Source organism: Cynoglossus semilaevis, chromosome Z, assembly GCF_000523025.1.
Source record: "Cynoglossus semilaevis isolate Cse_v1.0 chromosome Z, Cse_v1.0, whole genome shotgun sequence".
Taxonomy (NCBI): domain Eukaryota; kingdom Metazoa; phylum Chordata; class Actinopteri; order Pleuronectiformes; family Cynoglossidae; genus Cynoglossus; species Cynoglossus semilaevis.
The window spans coordinates 2,993,837-3,007,801 of record NC_024328.1 but is presented as its reverse complement, the minus strand read 5'-3'; the positions used below and the strand labels follow the sequence as shown (position 1 = coordinate 3,007,801).

The 13,965-nt window shown below is 39.7% G+C and overlaps 1 protein-coding gene across 1 annotated transcript in view; it reads left to right on the top strand.

Annotated features, from left to right (window-relative positions):
• Positions 1-11,523: 11,523 nt before the first annotated feature.
• Positions 11,524-13,965, top strand: part of LOC103397408 (nuclear receptor ROR-beta-like) — a gene marked incomplete at its 5' end in the record, with an annotated part of 6,350 nt that continues 3,908 nt past the window's right edge. The window contains 5 exons of the mRNA XM_025053402.1: positions 11,524-11,622; positions 11,701-11,842; positions 12,430-12,861; positions 13,590-13,711; positions 13,842-13,965. Coding sequence (XP_024909170.1) covers positions 11,524-11,622; positions 11,701-11,842; positions 12,430-12,861; positions 13,590-13,711; positions 13,842-13,965 — 919 coding nt within the window. The remainder of the gene's footprint in view (positions 11,623-11,700; positions 11,843-12,429; positions 12,862-13,589; positions 13,712-13,841) is intronic.

The window sequence follows — 13,965 nt, the reverse complement described above, 5'->3', positions numbered from 1 at the left end:
TGCTACCGAGCCTGGTTGGTTCGTGGGACTCCTGAAGCAGCCGACGGGTACAGACAGGCCAAGGGGGTGGGGGGGAGCTGTTGATGTTGGATGTTGTCGGGAGGTGTAAGGAATATTTCGAGGATCTCCTCAATCCCACTGACACGCCTTCCGCGGAGGGAGCTGAGGCTGAGGACTCAGCAGCTGATCCTCCCATCTCCTGCGCCGAAGTCACCGAGGCAGTCAGAAAGCTGCTCGGTGGAAAGGCGCTGGGGGTGGATGAGATCCGCCCTGAGTCTCTGGATGTTGTGGGGCTGTCTTGGTTGACACGTCTCTACAGCATTGCGTGGCAGTCTGGGACAGTACCTCTGGACTGGCAGACCGGGGTGGTGGTACCTCTTTTCAAAAAAGGGGACCGGAGGATGTGTCCCAACTATCGGGCGATCACACTCCTCAGCCTCCTGGGAAAAGTCTATTCCAGGGTACTGGAGAGGAGAATCCGGCCGATAGTCGAACCTCGGATTCAAGAGGAACAATGCGGTTTTCGTCCTGGTTGTGGAACACTGGACCAACTCTATACCCTCCACAGGGTGCTTGAGGGTTCATGGGAGTTTGCCCAACCGGTCCACATGTGTTTTGTGGACTTGGAACAGGCTTTTGACCGTGTCCCTCGTGGTATTCTGTGGGGGATGCTCCGAGAGTATGGGGGTGGGGGCCCTCTTCTAAGGGCTGTCTGGTCCCTGTACCATCGGAGTAGGAGCTTGGTTCGCATTGCCGGCAGTAAGTCGGACCTGTTCCCGGTGCATGTTGGACTACGGCAGGGCTGCCCTTTGTCACCGGTTCTGTTCATTATTTTTATGGACAGAATTTCTAGGCACAGCCAGGTGTCGGGAGGGGTCCAGTTCGGTAGCCACCGGATTTCATCTCTGCTTTTTGTGGATGATGTGGTCTTGTTGGCTTCTTCGAACCAGGACCTGCAGCATGCACTGGGGCGGTTTGCAGTCGAGTGTAAAGCCGCTGGGATGAGAATTAGAACCTCTAAGTCCGAGGCCATGGTTCTCGACCGGAAAAATGTGGTTTGCACCCTTCGGATTGGGGAGGAAGTCCTGACTCAGGTGGAGGAGTTTAAGTATGTTGGGGTCTTGTTCACGAGTGAGGGTAGGATGGAGCGTGAGATTGACAGGCGGATCGGTGCAGCGACCGCAGTACTGCGTTCGCTGTATCAGTCCGTTGTGGTGAAGAAGGAGCTGAGCCGAAAGACGAAGCTCTCGATTTACCGGTCAATCTACGTTCCTACCCCCACCTATGGTCATGAGCTTTGGGTCATGACCGAAAGAACGAGATCCCAGATACAAGCGGCTGAAATGAGCTTTCTCCGCAGGGTTGGCAGAGCGCTCCCTTAGAGATAGGGTGAGGAGCTCTGTCACACGAGAGGAGCTCGAAGTAGTCTGGAAGAGCAGTCTGGAAGAGAATTCAAATGAAACTGTTTCTATCATTCTGCAGCAGGCTGACACCCATACCAAATGTTCTCATTGGTTGAGATGATTGATGATGCCAGTATTAGTTTTGTTGTACTGTAGACCGCTGGAGGAACTCCCATGCTGCACTGAACACGCTCTCTCCATCAGTATTTTAAAACGAACACATTAACAAGTTAGTTTCTCTCTCTCTAAAACGTCACTGCTGTCATTATCAATAATATTGTTATTTATTATTGACAAACTCTTTGTCAGCATAAAGACTTTTTTTTTACATCCACGACTCCTGACACGGTTCTTTCTATAACTGTACTGTTTTACAGCTTATCTGACAGTACTTAGATTGTGGTGTTGTTTATCTTTCCCTGCTCTCCCTCTCTCCTGCCCCTTTTGGTCTTTTCTCCCTCTCCTGTTGTCTCCCTCTTCCCCCACTTCACTCCTTACAGAAGCAGACAGCTGAACACAGTGTGGATCTGCTCAAGATTTCTTCCAACTGAAATGGATTTGACTGGATTTAAAATAATTGGTTTTCTCAGAGGACTGTGTTGTGATGATCAAGGGTTAATAAAGCACAGTTGAATTATTTAAAAAAAACATGTTAAATATGTGAACTATCAGTTTGACAGCATGGGTTTAGTGTGTTTGGGGTTTTGGATGAACAGTCTAATCTTCTTAATGGAATGTGCAGCTCCCAGATGATCCAGGTCTACACAGATCACACAAGGACATGGTTTTACTGCCACCACACAACCCCCCATCAGTGTCCGCCCTTCACCTTCTCCTTTCTTCATCTCTCTCTCTTCCTCTCTCTCTCTGCTCCATCCTGACCAGTCTGGACTTTATCACGCTTCCTTCACTCATTACATCACAAACATCACGATCATGAAGCTGTTGGTCCACAGGAAACAAGAGATGCAAAAAAGAAAGAGAAGGAAAAAGCCACTGATAAAATGTAGGTCAGTGGAGATGATGATGCTCCAGGCCACTCTCTACCTCTCTCCCTCTCCATCACACTCTCTCTCCCATTCTATTCCTCTCTTTTAATGTCTGTCTCTTGTTCACTCACTCCATCTCTTTCTCTTTCTGATGACAGAAGCAACAGAAAGAACTTCATGCCGAGACTAAGCACAAACATTTTAAGAAGTCAGCAGGTAAAGGTCAGGGTTCAACAATCAATTAGCCAATGGTAGAAAAGTAAGTCAACATTCTTAAAAGTAACGATGAAATGGACTAACAGCTTATATTTGTTTACATCGACTTATATCAAAATATTTGGGACAAAATAAAATTAACCTCTGGGTCACATTTGATTTAAGTGAAATGTTTTAACTCTTAAGACTGTAAGGAAAGTTATTGTTGCTATTGATCAAGTGGAATTCCAAGTGGACTTTTGATCAAGTCATGCTGACTTTTCATAATACTCTACACCAGGGGTGACCAAACTGTTCAACGAAGGGCCGCTGTGGCTGCAGGTTTTTGTTCCAACCCAGCAGTAGCACACCTGAGTTGACAGGTTTAATCAACTGGTCTCAGTCTTCAGACAGCTGATAAAACTATGTGTTCCTGGTTGGTTGGAACAAAAACCTGCAGCCACACGGCCCTTTGAGGAACAGTTTGGACATGCCTGCTCTACACTGACCACAGAACACATGTACATTGTCTGTAGCTTCTTCTCAGGTCCAGGGAGATGGACATGGTTTAAAAGGTCATTCACATTCAACAGCAGCATAAAATACTTTTCGTATCTCTGTGGAAACAATTGTTAGTTGTAGATGGTGGCATGCCGTAATTATTCGTGTACCCAAATTCATGTACAGGGAAATGTTTCCTTAAATTTCCAACCACGTTTACACTGGTTAGTTACAGAGGAGAGCTAATTATAGTTTGAAAAAATACTGACAGGTTGCGTTCTCCTTTGGATACGTTTCATTTCTGACCTTTGCAGTGTGATTACAGGTCTGTTATTGAAAGTATTCTTGGTCATCATTCTTTCTCCCATGCCAAATGTCCAGTATATTACCAAGCACACGTTCAAAAGTTGTGTGAACTTCTTAGGAATCACCGCAGCTGATTCGGAGTTTAAAAGTATTTTTCTGGAGACATTTTATAATCATGTTCCGTAACGGGTTAGTGTTCAGTTCCAGGATCTTCAGTGACTCTGGGTCACTCATTGTTCAGTTCCAGGTCAGTGTTCCACAGTTTCTCAGAGGAGGCTCCGCCCTGAAGTCACCTGACACCAACCGTGTCACCTGACCTGCTCGGCTTTCTGTCTCAAAAGCTGTATCAGGAATTAAAAGAAATAATAAATCAGATCTGATGAGGGATTTTTAACAGAAAACTTAGTCCAGGGGAGAAGAAAAACAGTTTTTATGTAAAAAGAAATCTGTAATTGACCGTTAATCTCCATATCCCCCAATGAAAAGCCCAAAAAACAAGGAAATCCACAATAGATAATTTTAAACAGGAAAATTATGAACATAATCCTGTTCTCTACAAATATTTGATACATGAATAATAAAGATTTCTTGATTTTTCTTACAAAATAAAAAACATTGAATGGACTGGTCAAATTCTAACATTATCTGGTATAAATAAACTGAAGGAGAGTACCAGTTTTTACCTTTCCATCATGGCAGTGTGACAGTGAGATTTTTGATCACAGTGTCTCCATGTGTCCCGGACCACCTGACAGCCCATCATCCTGCCAATTACAGGGGCCGTAGTTGGACTCTATTGGCCTATTGGAGTGTAGATGGAAGAAGAAAAGACCAGTAGAGCGTCTTCATCCTTTTCGGACGGTGTAGACCTCTGTCAGATCCTTTCGTGCTCTGTAAAGTGAGGGGTGAGGAGAGGAGTATTTTTTTTGCAGTTCACAGCCTGACCTCTAGGTGTCTGAGTTGTGTGTTCATAGCCTATAATTAATATTGGAAAGAGAAAAATGTTTTCAGTAATATGTAGGTTTTTCCCCTTCTGTTTTTACATCTACAAATATATACAATATACAAATAAATAAATGCATTTCCTATTTCACAGATTCATTTTTATGAACATTTTTGATTTAAATGATTTTATCTCTTTAATATTCCAATATTTAGTGAAAATAAATTTTCACGTTTGACAAACTAATATTAACTTTATTTAATTGAGAATTTAATGAACAATTCGTCTTTAATCAGGTGATTGCTCAATGGTAGACAGAAAGTGTTAACTTATTACATTACCTAATATTACATACGAAAACGTACGTAGATTGTAGGCGGAGCGTGGCAAAGCGTGGCCTCCAACCCCGCCCCTCGACCCTCGCCCCTCCCTCTCAGTGAAACCATCTCGCGCGCAGCTTCAGAACGCAGTCACGCGCCCGGCAGCACAGCGCTCTGAGCAGCAGCACCAACACGGGCGAGCACGAGTACGAGCATCTACATCCGCGACTCCTCAATGCCGAGCTTCATTTTTGTGTAGGAGCAGGGTTCCTCCGCCTGCTGAGTCTGCTGCTGCTGCTGCTGCTCTTCGTTCTCCTCCAGGTTATTTTTCTTCGTTTTCTCTCCAGCTTCTCCTCTAGACTCCTCTTCAACATCTTCACCTTCATGAGCTCTGATCTGCAGGACGAACCTCAGCAACATGAGAGGTACGCACAAAAACTCTTGTTCACTTCCAAAACTTTTGACTGGTCTGAATCAATTTTTCGTTTGTTTGTTTATATATATATAAACATATAAACATATATATATGTATATATACATATATATGTATATATACATCTCGTCAAACCACTCGTTAAGAATATTGACAAAACCAATCGTTAGTTCCTCGATACACACACTTTTCACATAGACACTAACAGACATGTATTTATTATTATTATTTATTGTTATATATTTTACATATTTACATTATTTTTATACTCTGCACAATTACAGTTCATTGAAAACTAGCAAAACATCGATTTAAAATCCTACAAATCTCTGTCGAAGTCTTCAAGTCATTACTGAGCAGAACAGCAGCTAAATATTTAACAATCTTTAAAACGAAGAAGAAGTAACACATTTTTGTGCATTTTTATACCAAATACTGTTTTAAGAGCTAAAAACGCTACGAAACGTGGTGCGTTATTGGACACTGGATGTTGATGTAAGAAAAATGAGTGCATTGGTATTTTTCTGGCAATTTGAAGAATTATTCTTTGATTATAATTTCAGAATTAGATTTATATCTTCATATAAACATAAAATTACAAACATTAGTACTTGTCATGACTCTAAAAGGAATTCTATTCAGTTTTCTTTGATCACAATGAAACATCTCTTTACAATTGGAATGAAAATAATTAATTAATTAAAACATAATGAAACTATGGTCACTTTTTTGTATAATTTATAATTAATATAGTAAAAACAGTTTTAATTGATTATATTTTGGAAATCATTCTGTGGTTTATCTTTTCAATTTGTTTTTTCTAATTTTAGATATAGACAGTGAAATGAAAATACACAATTTTAAATCCTATTGATCTTATTATAATTAATTTTACGGTTATTTTTAACTCATAGAAATCAGGCTAAATTCAAACCGTGTTATTTTATATAAAGGCATTTCATTTAAAGTCAGAAATACACAGTTATGTTTTAATATATGTTATTTTACACTCATAAAAATGTGTATCACAACATTAAATGTATTTTCATTTGATTGTTGATAGTGGAATTTGTTTTACATCATTAAAATAATAAATATATTTAATAAAGTATTTCTACCCAACAGCTGTCTGAGGTGCAGGTGCGATAATGACCACAAGGGGGCGCGCGCACACTTTTGATATCTGATTTTTATTTAGATGTAAAAAAATATCTTTAATAATCATTAATAAAAAAGTTTAACATCCAGTTTTTAGTGATCTAAAATTAGTAAAAAACGTGTTTATGGTAGAAAAAATAGAACTGATCGAATGCTGTAACTTTATTATATCTTCACAAACACATCTTACTGTATGTGTTTTTTAAATTGTTTACTTTGTGTTTTTATTTATATAAATAAATAGAGCAATGAAAGTTGAATACTTCATCAAATCAACCTGGACATTGATTTGCCTTTATTGAATTATAGTAGGAATATATTGACATGGATTTGTAACCTGTGGCATCCAACCGTTTATAATGATCATCACTTTCACAGCTAGTTGGAACAGGCCCTTCGTCAAAATAAAAAAACAGCTGTGAGGAGCAGACATCCTCTGGCACCATGATGAGTTTGTTGAAAACAGTTTCATGTCACAAGTCATAAAACCATGACAGAATTAAATAGTGAAAACACTGGGGTCTGTTATGAACACATAGTCTGCTCTCACACCTGAGATGGTCAGCAGCGAAACTGGCTCAGAAATGATTAGTCCCAGTGGCTTCTGGAGAAGTTTAGCTGGAAACTACAACCAAACCTCTGAGGTTAAAGAATCTCAGGGACTCAACTATGCACAAAACTATATGAGCTGATGAGTGTCTGCAGGCACCAGTCAAGTATGATGCATGTTCTTTGCCAGTTTGGAGCTGCATTTCTGGAACTTCCTGGTGAGGTTGACCAGGAATAATGAGAAACACAGATGGAACGTTATCTGTCATACGGTGTCATCGGGGAAAAATGTCAACAAAAAAGTACAAAAACTAGGATTAGATGGAAAGGTAGAGGCACTGGAGTCAGTTCCTTTAAAATCTGTGTTTTACTGAACCTAACAACATTAATGTTCTCTTAATTATTAAAATTAACAGTAATAATTAACTAGGTTTTACATTTGTCTTTAGTTGAATACATTTTCCTGTGTTTTATTCCACCTTCTCACATATTTGCACAGAAAAAAACTAAATGTCCATAATAAGCAGTACAACACACACACACAGATGTTTTTATCAGTGTTTTAGATAATTGAAATACTGAGCCGAACATGGATGAAATTTATTTAGACAAAATCCATGACATCACCAGACCAACAGAACAGGATATTCCTGAAAATTACTCTTGTTTATCATTGTGTCAATAAAACCCCCACAAATGTAATTTTATACTAATTTTTTTAACTTCCCTCTTTAAAATATCAAATTTTATCACAGAACCCCCTTCCTCTCTCTCTCTTTCTCCCCCTTTCTTTCTCTGTGTTTCCCTTTCCCTCTCTTTATCTCCCTTCTTTTCTCACCCTCTCTGTCTCTCTCACGCCCGACAGGGTTTTGTCAGATAGAATTAAATCAGTTTGAGCTTCACTTAACCAGAGTATGTGTGTGTTTTTTTCTGTCTCTCTGTGTGTGTGCTTGTCTGTGTGTGCACGTGTGGCTCAGTGAACCCCTCACACACAGAAACACGAGCTTCTATAAAAAAACCAGAGAACAACAAGAACAACTAATAAATCGTAATGTCACTAAAATAATTTAAAAATCATCAAAAATTAAATAAAAAGTGATTTTTGTCCTTGTAATTCAGTAAGGTTAAAGCACGTGTGTGTGTGTGTGTGTGAGTGATATAAATGTAGTCAAACTAAACCAACATCTTTATGTGCGAATAAAAACAGAGGTGACTTCAGTGACGCTAACAATGAGGAATATGACCAGATTTTCTCCATATTTTTGGAATTCCATCTATTTTAACAAAGGGTGGAATCAGAGTGAGATGATGATCTTCTTCTGTGGCAGTATGTGTATGTATTTATGTGTGTATTTTACACCTGACCATCAGTTATCACTGAAACAAATGTTTCTTGTTGTAGTTTGAAATATTTCCGTAATTATCTACTGTACTCACAGTAGTACGCCTACTGTGAAGATTTAATACGACTGGATGTTGTGTTTGGGTGTATATAGTATTGTACAGTAGTACAGGCTCATGCACATCTGTATGTGGTCAGGTGTGCACACGTGGTCAGTGAACTTGAAGACAACCATTGGCCCCTTCTGTTCTCTGTCGCCGTCGACCAATCCTCTCTCAGTAAAACATTGTGTGAGAAAAGAGCAGCTGATCCCGTTTACCCACAATCCTATGCAGCTGCACCAAAAGACAGACAATATTGTGTGTGTGTGTGTGTGTGTGTATAAATGTATCTGACACAGTGAACAAAGACATGTTTGGCAGTAGGGGGATGTGGAGGATGGTTAGTTTGAGGAGATGAGTCCAAGGGTGAGGACCGGGTGAGGGGGGGAGAGGTGGTGGAGGGGTGGGGGGGGGGTTTGACAGACGCTGTGTGTCATTATAAATCTTCCACTCGCTGCACACTGATGCAGTAGTTCATTGAGAATAGAGAATTTAAATAAGATATTTTTGTTTTTCAGTAATATCGTTATCAGTTTAGTTTAAGAATAAAAACTTGTACAAATACAGCAATGTACTTCAGTGAGGTTTTAATAAAGTTTTCCACACTTCTGATAAAGAAGGATTTTTTTTCACTTAAATCTGACTAAGGAAGGTAAAAAAATGGGGGGACAGTTTTCAGGTTTGTTTTAAGAATTAAAAATTTACAGCTCCACCTGTTGGCCATTTTCTGACATCATTTGCAAACACTGCTGTAAATTCATATTGCGTAACTCGGCTTGAATGTTGTTTCGCATTGTTAACATTCTTTCTGTTTCAGTAGTTGAGCTTTTCTTTTTTCCTACTGTGTGTCTCAGATAATTAGAAATCTATTCTGGAAATTCACAGGAGATTCAAACTTCATTAAAACCTATTCTCATGACGGACGTGCACATACTCACGCACCACCAGCCTTTGGGCCACGTATATGCAAGTGTGGTGTGCAATATGGGAGAACTGAAATTTATTTTGTCGCTCTCTTATCAGTTAACATCATGTTAAAATATGTTATGTTGAAATAGACGATGCGTTGTGTCACGACAAACATGTAGCCTCACCTGGTGGCCCTTTAACATAAATATATATAAACTAGGGCTGTGTGTTAGTCAGCAGACCTAGATTTTAACTCACTTCAGTAAAATATAAAAATACTGTACATTTTAGTCTCATCAGGTCACACTTGGACTTCAGAGTAGAGTCTTGAAGTGAGTGAGAAGATTGTTTAGATCTGATCCTCCTTTGAGCCGAGGAATCGCCAGCACTGCAGTCCAGCTCTTACATAAGGACCTCGGCGTGACGCCTGCAGGCTAACGACTAACCCGTCCCCTCCCTCTTCATTACCATAGGTTGTATAAGTAATATGGTTTAGAGACTCAATTAATAAAATGTTGTTCAAAAGAAATAAATAATTAAAGCTCTTAAAAAAAATCTGCAGTTTAGGCTTTTGACACTCTTGATCCACCACTTCATTCACCATAGAGTTCACCATAGAATGTACTATTTGTTGTTGTTTAAAATCCTTCAGGAATTTTGTTTCCTGACCACACGAGGCAGCAGTAAATCAACATCTGTTAAAATACTTTTTTTCTGGTGGAGGAAAGATAATTTTTTTTTATAGAGACACACACACAGAGAGAGAGAGAGATAGATAGAGAGAGAGAGACAGAGAGAGACACACAGAGAGAGACCCCCCAGTTTATAATAAGTTTTCAGGTGTTTGTTATAAATGGGTCAGAACTTCAGTGAGTCATGTGACCTCAGAAACATCAGAGTCATCAGGCTGTGCCTCGTGGGTTGAAGAGGTCATGGGTTTGATCTCTGGTTCTCTTAGGGCTAAGTTTTAATTTAAAACTCCTGATGAAAATCCCTCTCAGCTGAATTTCCTTCTGATTGGCTAAGACACGGAACATGATATTTACATGTGTATGTTAGCTGTGGTTTTTGGGGATTTGTTTTTTTTCTCTTGTGAGGTGTGTGTGTCTTAGCTCTGACATTGACAGATTCAACACATCTTTATGTGACCAAACCGGGGAGAGATCACAATGGTTAAATTGTGTTTTTTAGAGTGATGATTTGGGAGTTCTCCAAGGGTCAGGATCAGAGGTCAGGCTCAGCAGTCAGCCGAAGGACAAGATTAACACCTGATCTGAGAACAGTGAACAGTCAGGTTTTTAATCTTTGCTAAGTGTTGACTGCAGCAGTCAGAAAAAACTGATGACTGGTCAAATTCAGGCGAACGACTGTTTTTGCTTTTACATCTGAGCAAAGAGAGAAGCAGCTCTGGGATTCATAATTTAGGATTAGGTAATCTGATGTAATCTCCTTATAGGGACTGTGCCGTCTCAGCAGACGTGGCTGTGAGAACAGAGAAGTTCTCACAGCCACATCAAGAACGACAATGTGGAGGTTTCACTAGATGTAAATTAAAATAAAGAATTCAAAGCTGTTTAACCTGTAGATGGAACTGCCTATGCACAGTAAGTAAACCTGTGGTGGTTTCTTTGTTTTTATAATTATCTTCTGGTTATTATTTTTTTCTTCCAGTGTGATTTAACATATATATTAAATATATGATATTTTGTATATATATTTTAGTATTTATATACATTACTTTATTGTTTTAGTGAAATGTAAAATGGATAAATTATTTTTATTGAGCTTAAATATCTATTGCTATTATCTATCTATTATATAAATATATGTAGAAGAGGTAATTCTCACCATTAGCATTTAACTGAGTGTGTTTGGTATATACAGACTCAATAAAGAAAAAAGTATATTAATTAATTAATTACTTGAAATTATTCACAATAAGTTTGCTGTTAGATTGTTGGAAAATGTTTCATAAAACTGACAATAACTGCCATGTGGAGTTAGTTATACAACGACACTGAATTGATTCACATGTGTTCCTGGTCTGTTTTTCTGATTGTGTTTTTGAGTGTGTCCTCTTCAGTGATGCAACGCTTTTTGCAAACTTGTTAACCTGCAGGGGGCGATCCTTAAAAAAACCTAACAACTATGTGTGTGTTTGAGATCTACCAATGTGTAATTATTCAGGTGTCAACGTGACCTTCTGAACTATGCCTTTTTTTTTTTAACCTCCAATTAAATCAGACGCCCAGCAGAGCCTGCTCTCTGCCTCTGTAGAAGCAGAGAGCTGCACTCTGTCCAGGATTAACCCTAACCTTTTCTTTCCTTGTGGTCTGTCCAAAACTGAAGCTTTTTTTTTTAACTTCCATCCTTTTTTGTCCCTACAGCTCAAATAGAAGTAATACCTTGTAAAATCTGTGGAGACAAATCCTCAGGAATTCACTATGGAGTGATCACGTGTGAGGGCTGTAAGGTGAGGGCAAAACTTCAACTCCAAACTGCAGGGTTTGTTTATTTTAAATCTAACTCCAAGTCTTGTTTTCATGAGCAGGGATTCTTCAGACGGAGTCAACAGAACAACGCGTCCTACTCCTGTCCTCGGCAGAGAAACTGTCTCATCGACAGAACCAACAGGAACCGCTGCCAACACTGTCGTCTGCAGAAATGTCTGGCTTTAGGAATGTCCAGAGACGGTGTGTGTTCCACTGGTCAACTCTATCACCTTGGTCACCAAAATAGTACATAAATACTAGGGAGGGTTGATACAGCTTTTTTATGTCCAATACTGATACTTCAGATTGGATTATCTGCTGAGACTAATATCAAAACAATACCATCTTTTCCTCTAATGTGCCGTGGGCTACTGTAGCTGAGGTGGAGAATTTAGGCTTAGGTTTGGATCAGTTGTGGCTGTAGTTATTTTAGATGTCTGATCCTGAAGGTTAAATCATTATCAGACCCATACTGATCTTGACCATCACATCCCTAATAAATACATATAAAATATTTGACAATCCACGTGAGTTATTTTCTTTATGCACCCTTATTTAACTCATTACTAGAATCTTCTGTTAACAGAAACCACTTCCAGTAAACTGAGAGTTTCACGTCAGCAGATGTGAGCTGTGTTTCTATTGTGGTGAAAGAAATAACAAAGATATTAGTTTCTGGAACTAGTTTCTGATCTTGTAGTGGAAATGTACACATAGTCGTTCTTTGTTCTGTTTGTAATTGAGATAAGAGTTAAAATCTAAATCTTCTGTTGTCTTTGTCCACACAGCGGTGAAGTTTGGTCGTATGTCAAAGAAGCAGCGGGACAGTTTGTACGCTGAGGTCCAGAAACATCAGGCCCGACTGCAGGAGCAGCGACAGCAGCAGACTAGCGATGCCGAAGCTCTGGCTCGAGTTTACTCTTCCAGTTTGACCAACGGACTTTCAACACTAAACCATGAGATCGGTGGTACCTACGCCAATGGACATGTCATCGAGCTGCCCAAAGGTGGCCACATCAATGGAGGAGGAGTGCCAGGGGGTTACTATGGGATGGACTCTACTCAGGCATCTCCGGACCAATCGGGTCTGGACATGTCAGGCATGAAGCACATTAAACAAGAGCCAGTGTACGACCTGACGCCAGTTCCAAACCTCTTTAGCTACGGAGGTTACCAGGACAGTCAGCTGGGAGGCAGCGGCGTTAGCATGGGAGAGCTGGGTAAATTTGTTTGATGTTCATCATAAATGTATTTACCTTTTGCTTATAATGTGAAAACCTGTACAGATGAGTTGTCCACTTACGTCAGAGCTCTGTTCTTATGATGCAATGTAAATTAAATTTTCTCTGTCATACTGTACATCAGTACCTGTATCAGTCACTTACGCTAACACAGTGATGACATCATAATCTAGAACATAGAACATGAGAAGAGTCTGACTTACACCTAGGAGCCATAATGAAGGGCAAAAACAAAACAAACAAAAAAAAAACAAGAATGAAAGAAATGTAAACAGAGGTGTCTTCTGCATATCTTCACTCGCCAACAAGTTCCTGAGCAAACTAATGGTGGAACGAGACTTTCTTAATAAATATATGGAAGGCGATATAACCACGAAATGCTGTAAGTCGAGGACTTTGTTAACCGTGGTTGCTCTGTATAGTGAAAGGGCATGACTCTTACACTGCAAAAAGAAATCAAGTAAGAAATCAAATAAGTGATAATAAGTAATACCCTAATGAAACAAATTAATGAATGTTTCTACTTAAAAAAAAGAGACAAAAATATGTGAAACCCATGAAGCTCACAGCCGATACTGTATCTGCTGATGCTTTGCATTATGATCACATTATAGGCAGGGAACTAGAGAGTTTGGTCTCTTATGCAGAACAAATAGTGACGGCAGATGTGATCTAATGACCTTTGTCTCTTTTGTCGTCCCTTTCAGACCGAATCGCTCAGAACATCATTAAGTCTCACTTGGAGACTTGTCAGTTCACGGCGGAGGAGCTGCAGCAGCTTGTCTGGCAAACGCACTCCTATGATGAGGTCAAGATGTACCAGAGTAAGGTAAGACTTCACATCAACCTGAACATTCTGAAATAACAAGAAGTCATTAAAAAATCCCTCCAACTCAGTTCACCAATTGAAATCTGCTGTAGACATAATTTTAGTGTAACCTGGATGTGTTTGACTTTAGCCCCAGGACGTGTTGTGGCAACAGTGTGCCATCCAGATCACACATGCAATCCAGTATGTGGTGGAGTTTGCCAAGAGAATCTCAGGGTTCATGGAACTGTGCCAGAATGACCAGATCCTCCTGC